We start from the raw sequence: 17968 nt of genomic DNA, 5'->3' as shown, positions 1-17968 counted from the left end.
TGTGGGCTGCGTGGTTGTCCGGAGTGCGTTCGTGGAGCCATATCTTCTCCAGTTTCCGGCATGCGCGTTTGGAGGTCTGGAGTTCGTCGGTGAACCAGGTGGCTCTCTTGCTGGTGTGGTTGTTGGAGGGTTTCTTGAGTGGGGCGAGGATGTTGGCGCAGTCGTCGATCCACTGTCTGAGGTTGCGGGCTGTGGTGTCTGGGTAGGTGGGGTCGGTGGGTGGGTTTTGGGCGAGGGTAGTGATCAGCTGGTCTTCGGTGACTTTGTTCCAGAAGCGGCGAGGTAGCTGTTGGGTGCGGTGGTGCGTGGTTCGTTTATTGAAGGTGAAATGAATGCAGCGGTGGTCGGTCCAGTGGAGTTCGGTGGTGTGGTCGAAGGCGACGTGGGTGCCTGTGGAGAAGACTGGGTCCAGCGTGTGGCCAGCGGTGTGGGTGACGAGTTGTCTGAGGCCGGGGTTGTCTTATTAGGGTGGCGGAGTTGGCGTCGTTGTTGTTCTCGAGGTGGAAATTCTGGTCCTCGATGAGGATGTAGTCCGTGGAGGAGAGTGCGTGGGTGCTGGTGAGGTCGGCGATGGAGTCGCTGAATTGAGCTCGAGGTTCGGGAGGTCTGTAGATGAGTGTTCCTCTGAGGGTGGTGTTGGGGTCGGTGTGGATCCGGAAGTGCAGGTGTTGAGGGTGTCGTCTGCGTGGATGGCGACCTTGAGGCTGGACTTGTGGACGATGGCTATTCCTCCTCCAGTTTCGTTGGCGCGATCCCTGCGGGTATTCTTATAACCGTCCGGGATGGCTATGGCAATGTCGGGCGCCGAGGAGTTGTTCCACCAGGTCTCTGTCAGGAAGGCCACGTCTGGGGCGGAGGTGTCGAGCAGATCCCAGAGCTCAACGGCATGTTTTGCGTGCGGAGCGCGTGTTGAGGAGTATGCAGCGGAGGTGGTTGGGTCCAGTCCTTGGAGGTTTGGTGGTTCTGTCACAGGTGAAGCTGCAGTTGTGGCAGCAGAAAGGTCTGTGAGTCCGTTTCGGGGCGGCTTGGAAGCAGGTGTGATTTCGGCCGGCGTTGGGTGCCTGTAGGGTGCTGGTGTCGTAGCGGAGTCTGGTGTTGTGGCGGGGACCAGGGGTTCTGGCGGTGGGCGCGGTCCAGGCCCCGACTGGCGTAGACGGCTTCCCTCTGGCGCGCCAGCGGCGCGGCCGCGCACGGCCTCCATAAGAGGGGGATAGGGAGGGGCAGCGGGAGCAGGGTGGCCAATGGGGAGCAGAGGGGCGGGGCCGCAGGGACGCAGCGGCGGGAAGGAGCGGTAAACGGCGGCAAAACAGGCGGGCGACAGGGAGCAGGCCCAAGGCAGCTGACGGCCGCGTGGTGGCGTGGGAAGCGGCCTGCCTGCGAGAAGGGTCAGAGGTCGCTCCTACGCCACTGCGCGGCCTCCTTAAGAGGAGGATAGGGAGGGAGGAGCAGCTGGGAGGTGGGAGTGGAGTGGCCAATGGGGAGCTGAGGGGCGGGGACGCAGCGGCGGGAAACGGCGGCAAAACAGGCGGGCGGCAGAGAGCAGGCCCGAGGCAGCTGGCCAAAAGTTTAAACCCAATTTGTTCTATAATACAAGCTCTACACCCCTCTATATGTGTCTCGAACACACAAGAGATCTACACGTAGGGATTTCAGCCAACTTGCTGCCTTATTTCTCCTGTGCTGGTAGTTAAGCCCGCAGATATTTACTGTCAAGATCCGTAAACTCAAGTTAGAAAGTATCTGAATTCTCTGCAATTAAGCCTATCTAGCATTGATCTCTCACACTGCAACTTTCCCTTCATACAAATAAAGCAAAACATACTGAATGACCAGACAAAACCAACTCGAATCAATTTATACCATCCCCCCTAACCTCGCAACTCAAAGTCTCCTTCTGTGCTGATCCCTTGCCCCGCCCCAAACACCCCACCCCCACCTCCCATACAGGCAATTAGGTGTGGTATGACCTACGTATGACTGCTGAGGTTTGCTCCACGCCAGTGCCAACCCTCCACCCCCCTCTCTGTAACGACCCCGCAAACTATACAGTATCTATACCCAAAAAATGTTTATCCTTAAATCAGAACCCCAGATCCTTACCCCCACTTTTTTGGCCAGAAGAGGAAAAACCCAACACAAAGGCCTAACACTGCCATAACAAAACCAAAACTAGCCCGTGGACCAATTTATGAAGCTTGCCCCTGAAGCCCAGCCCCTACACCCCATAATACTGTAATAGCCAGATTAAATTTCAACAAACTAGCTAAATACCACTTTACCAATTTACAATAAATAGGAGTCCTTTCCTATAGCTCCCTTTTCTGTTGCATTACCCCTCGTGATTCGGTATCTTCTGTGAGGAAGTCTTGAGCTTTTATCTCAGAAAAAAACATCCTGACCCTCCCTCTATGGATGACCTTGAGCCGAGCAGGAAAGAGCAAAAAAGCTTCACAACCCACAGCCTGAAAGGGAGTAATCATCTGCCGTAACCTTCATCTCCGCTCGACCGTTGTGTGGCAAAAATCCGGTCGAGCGAAGAAGGTATGTCCCTCATAAGTTCTTTTTGATTCAGGTCTGGCACGGTCTATAATTGTCTGCCTTAGCAAAAAATTGCCCACAAAAATCAAAATGGCTCTAGATCGTCCTTCTTGGTTTTTTGACTGCGTTCTCTTAAACATTGGGAAGCAATGTGCTCGTTGTATTTCTATCTCCCAGTTCCAGTGGGCCAAATCTGGCAAAGCCCCTTTCAATAGCTTCACAGCAAAGGCCAGGATGTTCTCCCCTTCCACGTTCTCCTCCAAGCCAAGAAGACGGACGGACGTTACGGCGCTGCTGATTCTCGAAATCCTCGAGCTTCCAGTCTATATTGCGTGATTGTTTCTCCTGTGCAGTCTTAAAAACCTGTAACTTCTGAACCTCTTCCTCAACCGCAACTGTTGGCTCTTCAACATGGGTAATTTGATCAGCCATATCAGAACAAAGCCTGTTCGTTTTCCTAATGGCACCCTGAAGTTTCTTAGTAGCCAATTGTGACCTCTTACTCTCCTGCCTGCCCTCCCCCTGCATTTGCTTGAGTCACATAAATAACTCCAATGTTGGCGTAGGAGGGGTGCTGCCCGCCTTGTAGGCTCCACCTGCAACCACACCTGCAGCCTCTGCTTCGGGGGCCATTACTAGTGCAGTCAGACAATGTTGACGCAGAATAGTCCCATTCCAGGCGCCTGCTAGCTGAGTCCGAAGATCTGCCCTTGGCCCGCCGTCTAGAGGTCACAGATTGACTATAGTGTCTCTTTTTTGTGGCTGAGGATTCTTCTCTTGAAATGCTCTCCTGCGACATTTCCTGTTCGCTAGACTGTGTTGTATCCGTATCATCATTCAAAGAAAAGAACTGGTCTGCATCCGGAGAGAGAAGGGGAAAGCTTGCCCAAGTCGAAATTGTTCCATGATTCTCCTGCTCACAAGAAATTTACATTGTCCGCTTGGAACTCCACAATTCCCATATTTAGATGAGCCAGTGCAGTTACGTTCGAGTGACCTGATGGTAGTTGAGGGAATACTACCTCTGCATTTGCATTCATTGCTGCTGTTTCAGTACAAACACTCAATCCGCTTTTGTCTTTCTTTCTTCCGTCTCGCCTAAGCAGATACTCTGAATGATCGCCATGCTGGGTGTAGGCGCAGTGTTCCCCCACCATCCTTCTCTGAGGCATCTGGTATACCATTGAGTTCTTCCCCCTCTTTTTCTTCACAATACGTTGCGCTGCCCAACTCTGTGTTTCCGCCTTTCTGGGGCGGCAGCTTGGGGCTGGAACTACTAGTTCCAGAATGCATCAAATCGCGTGTAAGAAGCTCAGCCTCCTGAATGTGGCAGGTCGGGCCAGCAATCTGTAGGGGGTCTTCCACCCCGACGGGCGTAATTAAAGCAGGGGCGGGGGTCCGCCCATAACATTAATAATACTCACTGACACGAAGGTCGAGGTGATGCTGGAACCCCCGAATGCTTCCAATATTGACAACTGGCGCATCATGCCCTCCCCGGCAGTAGCTGTGCGCAATCTTGTCCCTCCAGCCACACCAACTTCATTTACTCTGGTCTCCTCACTTTTCTTTTTTGGTGCTCCGCGCCGCGTCTGCTTGAGTTTTCTGCCAGAGTCCCGTCCCAAAAGGTCTTTCTTCTCTCTCCCCTTTACCTGGTCTCCTGGGAGGCGTCTTTCGAGTCCTTCATGTCTCTGCCATCCCTAAAGTCTTTGGTCTCCTTCACGGCATCTTTGGCGCTGTCCTTCGCGGTGTTCAGTGTTCTGGTCCTTGAGGACTTTTGTTGTTTTTGGAGCCATACTCTAACACCACCACCGCTGGACAAACACGGTTATTTTATGAAGGATCAGCGAGAGCTAGGGAAAGCGCACGCCGCTGAATAATCGCCGAGAGGAGAGTAGAAGGTACGCTGGTTCTGCAGGTAAAGTCGATTCACGGGTAACATGCACCAGCTGCCCGAGACTACTGAGGGCAGCGGTAGGAGTCAGCAGAGTCTGGGCAAAGTTTAACATGGAACAGGTTAGGTCAGGCGTAACCTTTCCCGTTAGCAAACCATTACCACGGGTCTCAGAACGGGAAATGAGGGTCAGCCCTGCCTGCCGTGAGCTCAGTCAGCTGCCATCTTGCTTCATATCTCTGGCGTCTGATCTCTACTTTCTTAGTAATATCTGAACTTTGATTTTCTCATTAACAAACTGACAATATAATCTCCTTGTTAAATTTCTATCCCCTAATAAGAAACGTTTTATTTCTGCATGACCGGTATGTTAAATGAATGATGGGTAAAAAGATACTTGTAGTATGTGTGGCTGTAGATACATTCTCTGCATACTCCTGCTATATTGTGTTGTGCTTGAAAATGTAAACTTCTTTTTGTTGTGATTATTCTCTTAGTAGGGAATGCGCATGGTAAATAATGTTATTATTAGATAGTTTTTCTCATCGGGTTTGAATACCAATCGATGAGGTTGCTGGTCTCACTGCTTTCTATGTGTCTACTTCTACTTCTACTTCGGGCTCCCGAGATCAGAACTACAATCTGTTGTCGAGATGATTTTCATTGCAGACCCCTAACAAACTTTAGAACATCACTGGGACATTGAACTTCGATCCCCGACTGTTTGGTACCAGCGCCTCGTCAGGCCTCAGACTCCATACCTCTGACTCTGGAGAATGAAAAGTACTAAGGGTGCTTAAAGGGACACCCTTTAAAAAGTACCCCCAGTGTCACTATAAATACCAATGAGCTGATGCCTAAAAAGTCTGTAACCTGTTTCTCTCACCCGATCATTGGCACAGTGTCTTGTTAGGATTCGTTTGAAAAACGACCCTCAAACAGTGAAGAGATCGCCATATAGTACTCCTCATGATGCACAGGCAATCTGCTGTGGCTGATCAACTCTGTGCGTTAGGAGAGGAGCAGGAAGACAGTGTCGCAGTTCTGCTTGCACACCACACCAGCCTACAGCCGAAGAGTCAAACGTCGATCAACTCTACGTAGAGCTACCTTCATCTACTTCTATGGGACTTCCAAGAAAATTCACAGACAGGGTCATGAGTGTCGATCAACCTACACACAAGATGAAACAAGCGCACACTAAAGCAGCGTACTGGCTCTCTGGAGGATGGACAGCCAGCTCATCTTGTGGGACTCTGCCACCTCTTGGACTTGCCTAGCCCTTCGGAGTCCGTTTGGCTCAGACGCAAGGCATCATACCAAAAGAGGGAGTCTAATAAAGGCCTGGATACCTCATTGAAGTTGAAAAAAGTTTCCTCTCCAGAGGCACCAATGAAGCAGATCCACTCCGGGTTCAGAGGGCTCACAAAAGCTGTTCCTTGAGAGACTGCAGGAGGCGACTGAGAGACTGACATCCAACCACACATAAGGAAGTTCTCTGCCAGGGACCCTAAGGACTCAGAGCCCACCTCCACCCATATGAGGAGGTTCACTCGTCAGAAAGAGCCTACAAAGGGTATCTTCTGTGGATGCTGTACTGCAGCCAGAGTGCTTTAATGATGTGTTTTACTAGTCATCCTGCATGTGTACCTTCTTCCCCACCAGCACTTCAATGAGAGGTGACCCCCACATCACCTTCCTCACGCTCCCCTCAGAGCTCTCCACACCCTTTTTCCAACACTTAGCCCCTGTCCTTACATCTGCCCTGATCATTGCGAGATTCTCTTCTATTGTCACCCAACAGATGATCCTTGGGAGTATTATGATGATGATCCCTTAACCCCCGACCAGGGGCTACAGACCGGGAGCCTCGCCCTGTATTGATGATCAACTACCATAGTCATTTAGAAGGCTGCAGTCTACTGTAGATATGCACATCGTTCCTGAGGAAGAATACTTCCTTGTGGAAACAATATCTACATCTGAGTGGTCAATACAGTTCCTCTCCATTTTTAAAGGGATGCTGAAGCCAGTCCCAGACACTTTTAAAGAACCAGTCAGGGCCAAGGTTGTTGCCTCCAGGGTAGAGTAGTACAAGCCTTCCTTGCTCAGATCACCATCTATACTGGAGGTCATGTCTCTCCAGACTCCCTCCTGGTGCACACTGGTCATAAATGGGCATCTGAACTAGCCATTGGAAAGGCTTGTGCACCATATAAGGAAAGCAAAAGAACTGATGCTCTTCAGGAAAAGGGGTGCAGTGGAAGCAGTCGCCCACTTGCGAATTCCCAATTCAGTGGGTCTCCTCTCCAGATATGATTGGGCAAAATGGGAGGAGAGGAAAAGCCTCCTACAACATCTTCTTGAATAATTCAGATGGGGTGAGAAATTGTTTCAGATGGGAAAATAATTTTCAGTGCCATAAGGTGTATGCAGATACAATGGTCCGAGGGGTTAACACTTCAGTCAACCTGCTTAGACGCTGCTGGCTCTATCTTTAGCTTAGAGCAGCTTACCTTTTGATGGGGGGGCCCTTTTTGGTCAACAAGAAGACCACATGTTCGAGACGATAAAAAAGATACAGAAAAAAGAGCATGTGGAACACCCCATGTCATACCAATGCAACAAGCAGTTCTATCACCAGCAGCCAGGTAGGAGTACTCATTCTTCCTATGAGTAATTTCAGCAGAGACACTCCCAGAAAAGGAGTCTGCCACAAAGCATTCACCCTGATCATACCACACCTGTTGGGGAAGACTCCAGGAATTTCTCCTTCCTTGACAAATTGGGATTCACAATAAACGCCACAAAGTCACACCTCCAGCCATGCAAATCCAGCCTTTCCTGGTGTCTGTTCTAAATTCTGACACCGAAAAGGCTTACCCCAGCCCTATGATGCTGCCTCTTCATCAGCCAGTTTGTCATCTTCCAGTCAGAATAGTCATGCGCCTCCAAGGCATGAGGACTTGCATGCCAAATTTCACTGGCATCCACTACAGCAGTGTCTTTTAACACTAGCCTTGGCAGAAGATCATCTACAAGATCTTGTGTTGATTGGAACCAGTATTTGTATGCAATGTTATTGTGGCAGCCAGGCTTCCCCCCACTAAGACTGTATATGCCTGCCGGTAGAACAAATTTGTAAAACTATATACAGAAAAGTCTATTGACCCTCTTTCTGGCTCCCCTTCTGATATTCAGCTTTTTATTTTATCTCTTGCCCAGGAAAGGGTATATTTATTTTTTTAATTTTCTTATTTTCCAAAAACCTTTATTTGAAATAAAGGCACAGTACAATTGCATAATTCCACATATGTGAGATGTTAGGCACACCAGAACGCTGCAGCACAACGATAATATTTACAGTGTCAAAAGACCTTCGAGACAACACCATAAAGGAATATCACAACCTCCATAAAGAGGGACAGGAATAGACAGTCAAGGGAAAGCACCAATTAGAAAGTGGGTAAGCAGGGAGAGTAGGGGGACCGTGGACCAAAAGGGAACAGCGTAAGGACCGGCACTGGTGGGCGGGGAGCCGGTGGGAGCGTGGGAGGGGACGCTGACTGTTGAGGGTCGCGACTGGAGATAAGTAACAAGGGGGCTCCATATATCAAGTGGACGGGACTTGGCAGGCAGGTGGTCCCAAAATTCAGATAGGAGGGTTTGGCAGCAGGAAGCGTCCTCCAACCAGAGAGGCACCTTGGGCGCGGGTCATCTGGCCCAACAAATGGAGACCCTGCGCCGCACCAGGACCAATAGCATGGCGGTCAGGCGGCGGGAGGCGTCCGGGCAGAATTTGACAAAGCCCAAGAGGCAAATCACGGGGTCAGGTTGAAGCGGTGATTTCGGAGATAATTGCACAGACCTCTCGCTAAAATGCCGAGACTCGGGGGCACAACCAAGCGAGATGAGCAAAATCAGCTGCGGCGGCGGAAGCAGCGCAGGCATCTGTCACTCGCCACAAGGCCCAGTCTGTGAAGCTGGGCGGGAGTGCGATTTAGCCTATGTATGTATTTAAAATGTATTCAGCGCAGGCGGTAGTTAGGGGAAAGGCGTTTGATCTGAGTGCAACCATACAGCCAGTCCGCTTGGGAGATCTCGATACCCAGGTCCTCGCCCCACGCAGGGCGCGCCTGATAGGTGGAAATGGAAGAAGCCGCTAGTGTATAAGCATAAATCTTTGAAAGGGTATCTTTCAGCTTTTTCTGCTTTCCTGAAGCTGCCAGGTCAACTCTCCCTATTTAAATCTCCTATTGTACATAGATTCCTGAAAGGCCTTGTACATATGTTCCCCCTTTTATTATGCCTCCGTAGGACCTTAATTTGGTTCTCACTTTAATGTGTGCTCCTTTTGAGCCTCTGCATAATTGCCCCCTCTGGCTGGTCACCATCAAAACCGCCTTCATAGTGGCAATTGTATCTGCCAGGAGGGTGGGCGAGCTACAGGCTCTATTGTCGAAACCCCCCTTTGGCACGATATTACCTGACAAATTGGTGCTTCGGACTAGAGCCTCTTTCCTTCCGAAAGTGGGGACTCCTTTTCAGATGGAACAATTAGTAACCTTGCCCACTTTCCACGCCCCTCTGCATCTTTCCAAAGAAGTGGAGCGACTCTGTTGCCTGGACCCATAAAAGAGCATTGTCGTTCTACTTTGACCACACTAAAGAATTCTGGATGGACGACAAACTCTTTGTGGGGTACGTCGGAGCGAAGCAAGGCTGTGCAAAGCAGAAGAGGACCATCTCCCGGTGGGTAGTCCTCTGTATTAAAATTTGCTATGCTCTAGGCAAGAGGTTGCCTCCTGAAGGTTTAAGGGCTCATTCCACCAGAGCTTGGACTGCTGCTACTGCTTTGCAACGGGGAGTCTTAGCCCTGGGCATCTGTCAGGCAGCAACATGGGCATTACTGCCTGGATGGTCAAGTCCGCAGGGACTGCCATTTTGGTTTGCAGGACTTAGTAATGTAAATTTGTCCTCAGTCCTTCCTGTGGGGATGGCATTTCTTGGGTATCTATTCAAAGGTAAGGAATCTGTGGCTAGATGTCTCGATCAAATGGACAAGTTACTTACCTTCTGTAACACCTTATCTGGTAGAAGTGAACTAGCCGCAGGATCTTTACAGACCCACCTATCATCCTTCTCGCACTGCGGACAAGTTCCTAAGTTCAGGGTTGATACCAATCAGGGACCTAGTTTCTTAACCCCTTCGTTGCTGCTGTCTGCCAATGGCTGTCGCGAGCACTACCTTGGTAGTGCTGTGCACGTCGTTGGCCGACGCGGCCCCGCCTACACAATAGAACCCCCGCACTGCGGCGAAATTATTGCCGCGGTAAAGGGGTTAAAATCACAACAATTGCAGTACTTTTCATGGCTCCCCATTTCTGTCGTGTAAAGTTGTGAAAAGTAACTAACGTCATTGCATCGAGGAGGCGCCTATATGGATGATGTGGACGTCACTCCTGGCGCAGACATTATCACGTGGAGCTGACCAATGCCACCTACCGGCATGCGGGGGTATTGCTGGAAGAAAAAACTTCAGGAACCAGTCTGATGCCTGGGAAATTCAAAGGTAAGGAATCTGCGGCTAGATCATTTCTGTACCAGATAAGACATTACTCAATGTAATTAACTTGTCCTTCATGTTGTGTAGCCAATACTATAGGCTATTTCTAGCTCCACTATGCCTCTATCCGATGTGCAAAAAACAATCTGGAGATAGAGAGGATGACCATGCCCTTTACCAAGAAGAGGAGTAGTCACAGGACCTCATGACACTGGAATTCTTTGAAGAAAAACAAGTTGTAAACATCTATCAGAGCATGTGAATTTATAGCCCTACATGCAGCGACTAGATGCTTACAAGGTAAATAACATAAACCTTCAAAAAATGTTAAATTCAAGAAACTAATTTTCCATTTACCTCTTATTTCATTCCTAGAGAAGTTGCATGAATTGCTCAGATTTTCAGCGGTTTCATTCAGTTGTAAAACTGAATTTTCCATTTGGGAGAATAATTCCATAGCCTCCCAAAATATTTCAGGTTTTTAGAAAGTTCTTGTATCACGCAGTGAGTGACTCGAAAGTGCTAGCACAACCATCAGTTTACCTATACTGACTGGGCTGCTTCCTGTGCCTGCTAGATTGGTGAGATCTAGTAGTTTCGAGTTTTTTCTCAAACTTCTGTTTATATAAAAATGTAAATCTCAAAATGCACAAAAATGATAATAGGACAACCAAAATTAAATCCGCAATGAATCTTAAGGGGTAATTTTGGAGTTGGAATGAGCATGCGTAGTTTGGGACAAACTGAGATTTCATTTAGATTAGAATAATTCACAAAATAGCATTGACAATAAACATATCCTCAGACAATGGTAGTATCTGAGATGCACAATGACATTTTATGAATGGCTGAGAAATCCTAAACCTGGACTAGAAAGGAGCAAGCACTGACATTTATAATTTTCACTATTGATTGATTTTTGAGTTTCTGTATAATTAGTTTATTTCCGTTAATAAAAAAAAAATCTAATTTTCTAACAAACATTTCTCCTCTTTTTAGCGATTCTTTTAACAGTTGCAGTTTATTTTTCAGGCACCACTGAGACGGCAAATGAAAGCAAAGCAGAGCAGCGTGCAGTCCTATGGTGTGACTAGCTCCACAGCACGTCGAATATTGCAGTCGCTAGACAAGATGTCAAGTCCCTTAGCTGTAAGTTCCAATTTATTTTTCCCAATATCTCTACATTAGTAAACTGTTTGTTTATGGCATCCACTGTTTGTTTGAATTGTGGGGAATAGGCATGCAAGGAACTGCTGTCAGCATTTCCATTTGATATTCAATAATATTAATAGACACCTAAGCGTCAGAGTGATAGAGGGTGAGTGAATCTGTGGCCAAATTGTTGAATTTCAGGGAAAATATGTATCGGTCTGTTCCCACTGTGTAGTTGTAGTTAGGGTTACCAAAGATAGGAATTCCTCAGATTTTTGCCAATTAATAACTTTTGGGCTGTGTGATAAATCTCCACAAACCTATGCAGACCTATTGCTCCTTCCATATTGGCGTATGATGCAACTTTCATGATGATTGGTCAAGGGGGGTGCAAAGAAAAAAGTGAGTCCTAAAACGAGTTTTGCCCCAATGCATTTTCAATAGTGTTCTTGTGTGTAGCGGCTAAATGCCCCGGCTGATTTCCATGAAATTTGGCAGGATTGTATATTAAGGTGTCTAGATGATCCTTTCCGGTGTTACAGATAACTAGGGTAAGTATTCTTTAAGTTATGAGGTATTTTAACTTGGTGATATCCCAGGCTGAGGTAGGTTTGCTAAATTTCACGGAATTACCACGATTTTGTGAGTTAGCGCCTTAAATCAAGGTATTAGGTTTTATTATTTTCTCTACCTGTTACCACTTAAGGAGGGAATAGGTAGGAAAAAAATATAGTTTCTATGTATTTTTTTTAATTCACGGAAATGTTTCCACATTGTAAAAACACTGTAATACACTATATTTCACAAATATAGTGTAATAGTTTTTAACATATTTAATAATTTAATTAAAAAAACTACGCAGTGCTGCGCTAATACATAGAAATTACCACACAACTCAGAAAAATGTGCAATAATAAAAAACATTTAGTTTAAAAAATCTACATACTAGGTGGTACCACAGACAATTATTTAAAAATGTGTAAAAATATGCACAATCATTTCCCTACCTATTTAAACTTTAATAAAGTAGTAAAAGGTAGGGACCAGAATATAATAGATAATATAATACAATATAACCTAACCGTAACCAACAACACAGCCAAAGTGTCATGAAAACAATATGGTTGCCTTTTAGTTGTCATCACCATGTACAATGCTATACCACAAAGTTATGGCAGTGTACTGTGGCACATGATACTATTAACGCAAGCCTGTACTATTGTATTGCGTTACCCTAGCACCACCCATGGTGTTGCATGGGCAACGCTATACTTATGTCACATTAGAAACCAATGTAAGGCCACCATGATCCTGTGTTGCTTGGTAAATCTAGAGAAACACCAGGCTGCGCAGTTCGCTGTTTAACGTTTATCTGAAGATTATAATCTAAATTCCTGGTCAATTTCAACTATCTAATCGAACTCTCCACTCTACGCCATCCTACATCATTCCACTATACACCACTCCACGGCACGGTAGTCAACTTTACCAAAGGCAGCCAGCATGGCTCGTGGGGTTGGTGCTGGGGGGGTATCGTATGTCGCGTGGGAGCGGGATCGCAGGAGGGGTCGCACACGGGCAGGATACAAAAAATAATAAACTTACCTTGAGGTTGGGTCCCACGTCTCTGCTCCTGCCTCCAACTCCAGGAGCAGGCAGGCAGCCAGGCTCCCTCCCCAAAGCCAATAATAGCTCTGCAATGTAGAATTGTGATTGGTCTGAGCGCTGTGGCTCACTCAGGGGCCGGAGAGGTGGGCATGTTCTCCATGCAGGCTGCAATGCTGCCCGCATGGATATTGGTAAAGTGCGCATGACTGGTTTGAGCGGCCCAAGATGGCCGATCAAACAGTCATTGCGCACTTATGAGTGGGAAAACCACTCCTCCCCTACTCTGAGAGCAGAGCAGTGCAGCCGGCCCGCAAAGTAGCAGGACATGAAGCATAAAATGATAACTCAAGTTATCATTTTATGTTTCTACTTGGCACTTCTGAAAAGCAGTGGGGCGACGTTTCACCAAAGAGGAGGAGCCGCTACCTCACTCTACACTAATTAAATGTTACCCATTCTACAATACTCTACAATACTCTACTGTATGCCTATGCTATTACTAACAGTCACCGTCCTTGTAAGCGGCTGCCAGCTGTGAAAAGACTGAAATGTGATTTAGACATTCCACGCAAAAGGGATCAGTGTATCACCTCTGAAACTTATGACTGTACTGGTTCTCAGCCTACATGCTAAAAGTGTAGGCAAAGTGCCTGATCCGGTACTTCGCTCAAACCAGGGTTGGCCGACTATGCAGTCTTATTCTTGGGTAGGATACAGAGTCATAAAGGATTGAAAAGTCTTCATCAGAAACAATTACAGATGGTGCAAAATGCAACTGTTAGGCTCCTATTAAACCTGCCAAAGCTCAAACCAGCCTCTGTAGGAATCCAGGAACTACACTGGCTTCCTGTGGCACAACGTATCAAGTTTAAGACACTGTCTAGCCTACAGGGCCTTGAATAACATGGGCCGGTGTTCTTGGAAAGCATCTTCTCTTGGTATCATCCTGGCAGATAGTTATGTTCTACTGGCACCAGGCTTTTGATGGTTTTGAGGATTCGCACCTCTAGTTGGGGAGGCCGAAGCATAGGCAATGAAATGTGCTTCCTATGGACATCAGAGTTACCAACTCACTTGCCTTATTTGGAACAGGCTTTAAAACTTGGCTATTTCAAAACTAGTTTTCCCTCATATCTCAGGGCTCACGTTTCAGGTTTAGCGCCAAGGAATTCCGGGTATTCGTGCGCTTAATAAGTTATATTAACATAACATAAATTGTTTCGAGGCTCCAGTGCCTGGTTGGGCCTCCCCCATGTACTTTCAAATGCTTCATTAAGACAGACTGTTATCTGTTTTTTCTATGTCAGTCAATTTATCCCCTACAGTAGTCTCTCGAATGGTCACAGTGACTCCAGAGTGAGAACTGAATTGTTTGTGAGGTTCATGTGAAGGTCCTCTCGATAATCTTATATCTCCATTGTCACTGGTGTCTGCCTCTGGGATCAGACTTATTTTGCCAATTTTTCCACCATAATATCCAATTGAACTTTAATACATTTGGTCACTGTTCAGAATCCTCTGTAGATTTTCGAGGGAATCTGGGGGAGACTGACAGAGTTGCATCTCAGACTCAACAAACCCAGCAAAGGCATCAAAGTAGACTGCAGCAAACCAAGAATTACAGCGGGGTCTGCAAGGGTCAGGTGCCAACCATGGTTTTATTCCTTGGTTCTCCGCAATGTGTTGCAGGTACCTTTGCTTTCTGCTACTGGCCATGTAGGAGACTTGCAAGCAGTTCTGAAGTAAACAATTTATCCTCCCTAAGGGCTTCCGTAATGACTCCCCAGCAAGGTTCATGCTGTGTGCCAAGCAGGTGATATGTATGGCGTTTGTATAAAGATTTTGTGTTGTATGCTTTGAAGATGTATGCTGGATTGTCTTTATTAAAGAAATAATGTTCTGAAAGGCTGTGTTGTAATCTGTGAGCACCCTCACAACTGCTTGCTCAACAGTCCCATAGGTTGCCCTGCGAGAGGAACACTGTTTGCTAGGTGGGTATGGATTTGACTGCCACCCTGTGAAGAGACGACTGCAAATAAAACAGATCGTCCTTCGACATCAGGTGTTTCTTCAAATAGAACACTGATCTTGCAATTGTTTTTCCAGATCATCATTAGCTCCTACATATCTCTTTGGGAGTTAACACTATTGAAGCAGATGACTTCCAGGTATCGCTCCACCATTACATACTCACTCGTGGAGAAACTTGTGCTAAAAAGGGTGGGCAGTTTTGCTCAGTGGAATGTTCAATGCTCTGCAGACATTGACCCACTCACTTATTTCCTGGTGTGAGGCACGGGCATCTGTATGCACTCAAGGTGAAAAGCAATTTAATTGTTGCCTGACTGGCACGTTTTGGTGAAGAGTGAGGGTCTGGAGCATCTGCGCAGCGCTTCAGTGTTTTTGGGATTGCACATCAACTGTGTGTTTTCAGACATGGTCCACCGCCAGATTGCACACACTGCAAAATAGCACTTCACTGTCAGCATGCATCATGACACTGTACACTTGTGAAAAAGTGCCATCTTTCTTGCCTTGGTATGCCCCCACTTTTTTCTGAACTGCTGATGTGCTTTGACTGAGTGTGCCCTGGGCTCCTGCCAACCAGATACCCAGGGCCTGTGTTCCTTCCCTAAAACTGTGTTGAAACTAAAACCCAATTGACATCTCTGGCCACCTGTCAGCCCCTAGTAAATGGTACCCAGGGCTTGGTGACCAGAGAAGGCCCCTAAGGGCTGCAGCACTTATTATGCCACCCTTAGGGGCCCTGTACATTGGCAACAACACACTGGCTTTGCAGGCTGAGTGCCTAAGTACAGAACTAAACCTAGAGTCGACATGGCACACATCCCTCTGTGCCATGCCCACAAACCCACTGCCCTGGCATACATCAGTCACCCCTCTAGCTGGGTGCCCTATGCCAGTGGTGTGGGCACAGGTGCATGAGCACTGTGCCCTTACAGTACCCAGGGCCATTCCTGGGCACTGTAAGTGCAGTGATGCCATTAAGAGTATATGGTGCTGGGAGGTCGACATTACAAACTCCACAGCCCCATAATGGCTACACTGAAGACTGACAAGTTTGGTATCAAACTTCTCAGCACATTAAATTCACACTGATGCCAGTGTGGGATTTAATGAAAAATGCACTGCAGAGGGCATCTTAGAGATGCCCCCTGAAACCTAACCACAATCCACGTCTGGACTGAGAGGCTGCCTAGGCTGCCACCCAGCAGACATGTTGCTGGACGCCTGGGTGGAGATCCCCTGCTCTCCTGGGCCTGCAACCATGCACATCCTGGGTGAGGTGCTAGGTCTCCTCCCCCAGGATGAGCAGGGGGAAACTTCAAATGCCTGCCGCCTCTGTGAGCTTCTCCAGACCATTTGCTGTACCCAGCAACTGGCCTCCCCCCGTCCTGACCCCCACTCTGGCGGGAAAAACTACATCATGAAGGGGATTGTGCCAGCCTGTGCCAACCTCACCCTGCAGGTGGGGGAGACTAGGTGAAGCACGACCCCGGGCTCCAGCCATCTTGAAGATGGGGAGCTCTGCCCAATCCCAGCTAGGCTCCTGCCCCCCTCCCACAGGAGAAGAGCAGGCTAAGGGTTGTACCCACCCCAGGACAGGGACCTATTGGTCCCTGCCCTTGCCCTACCTGTAACGCCCCTAAATTCAGTATTTAGGGGCTCCCTGAACCTTCCTTCCTCAGATCCCGATAAGAAAAGAAGATCAAGAAAAAGACTCGCTGTGCAGCTGCTAACGGGACGACAACTGACTTGGCCCCAGCCCTACCGGTCTGTCAATCCTGGAACCTGCTCCTGCCTAATCCCGGCAACTCCTGCGGACAGCAACCTTGAGACACCCAGAGGACCTGCCTGCCTTGACCCTCTTAAAGACTGGGACACCCATCAGCAGAGGCTCTGCTGCAACAACACCCTTGGTGCCAACCAGGAAGCTCCGGACCAGCCCACTCTGCACCCGCCGAGACCGGCCCGTGTCCGAGTGAACCAAGACCACGAGGACGTCCCCCCAGCGACTGGGACCCGAAGTCCAGTGCCCAAAGACCCTCCTCAACGAACCAGACGACGCCTGCAGACTCAGAACCAGGGGCCCCTCCAACCGCGACCAGCTGAGGGTAAGTTTTCCCGACACCCAAAGACACCCCGGTGCCCTACAGCCCCCTGTACCTTCCTTTGGGGTATCTACCTGTGCTCCAAGATCCCAACTTACCTCTTGAAGTGGTGGTCGCCCCTGAAGAGTCTCCGTCCCCGAGCCTGCAGCCTTTGTTAATTTGTTACCTTTCCTATTGAATAACATCGAGCACTGACTGCTCAAAAGCACCCTGCACCCAGCCGCCCGAGTGCCTCTGGCCGTGCAACCTTTGCCCTATCCTACTTTCCCAGTTGCCCTGAGCAAGTGACCAGGAGCCCAGCTCCCACAGCCGCGTGGCCTGCTAGCCAGCAGCCCCCAACCGGAGGCCCCCTATTGGATAACATTGGGCCTAACTACCTCTGCACCCAGCGGCCCCTGTGCCGCTGAGGGTGAACCAACTGTACCTACCTGACCCTGGGCGACACCCGAGTTTATGCCCGGACCCTTAACTTCACCAGTCGAGTACTCACCTGGAAACCAGTAACTCACTTACCTGCCATTGGATAACATTGACTGGTTTGACTCGAAAAATCTTCTAAGTGTGAAGTTTTGGAAACCTTAAAATATTCGTATAAAATCAACTGAATTCCAAAGTACTCCTCTGTGATCAGGAGAGAAGCCAGTCCTGTACCTTGTAGTCCAGTACTGAACCTCAAGAGTAATCCTTACTGGGTTTACTAGTAACCTGTATTTTCTCCATAGGAATCCATTGTCTGCTTTTCTAGGAAATTTCTTTTAAGTGTCTGGTTTTGAAAGCTTGAAATATTATTTAAAAATCATACGAAATACTGAAACGTAATTACCTACCTGTTTTAAGTTGAGACCCCAGTGCTGGACCTAGGAGCCCAGTACTGGATTACAAAAGTAACAAGATTGTACTTTACCTGCAACCTGAATTTGTTCCCATTGGATAATATTGCCTGATTTTCATTGAAACGTTTCCAAGTGTGAACTTTTAAAATAGCATTATATTCTTGAATAATCACTGCAATAACCAAAACGTTTCCACTAAATTGTTTTCAGCTTAGACCACAGTACTGAATCTAGGATCCAGTCC

At 47.9% G+C, this 17968-nt stretch overlaps 1 protein-coding gene across 4 annotated transcripts in view; it reads left to right on the top strand.

The window, feature by feature from the left end:
• NUP153 (nucleoporin 153) overlaps positions 1 to 17968 on the top strand; it is a 454031-nt gene that overhangs the window by 237120 nt on the left and 198943 nt on the right. For all 4 annotated transcript variants that reach the window (XM_078687970.1, XM_078687971.1, XM_078687973.1 and 1 more), the window contains one exon: positions 11031 to 11147. In XM_078687970.1, the coding sequence (XP_078544096.1) occupies positions 11031 to 11147 (117 nt within the window). The remainder of the gene's footprint in view (positions 1 to 11030; positions 11148 to 17968) is intronic.

This window comes from Lissotriton helveticus, chromosome 4_1 (genome assembly GCF_964261635.1).
Source record: "Lissotriton helveticus chromosome 4_1, aLisHel1.1, whole genome shotgun sequence".
Taxonomy (NCBI): domain Eukaryota; kingdom Metazoa; phylum Chordata; class Amphibia; order Caudata; family Salamandridae; genus Lissotriton; species Lissotriton helveticus.
Note: the sequence above shows the minus strand (reverse complement) of the source record. Positions and strands in the feature narration are given on the sequence as shown.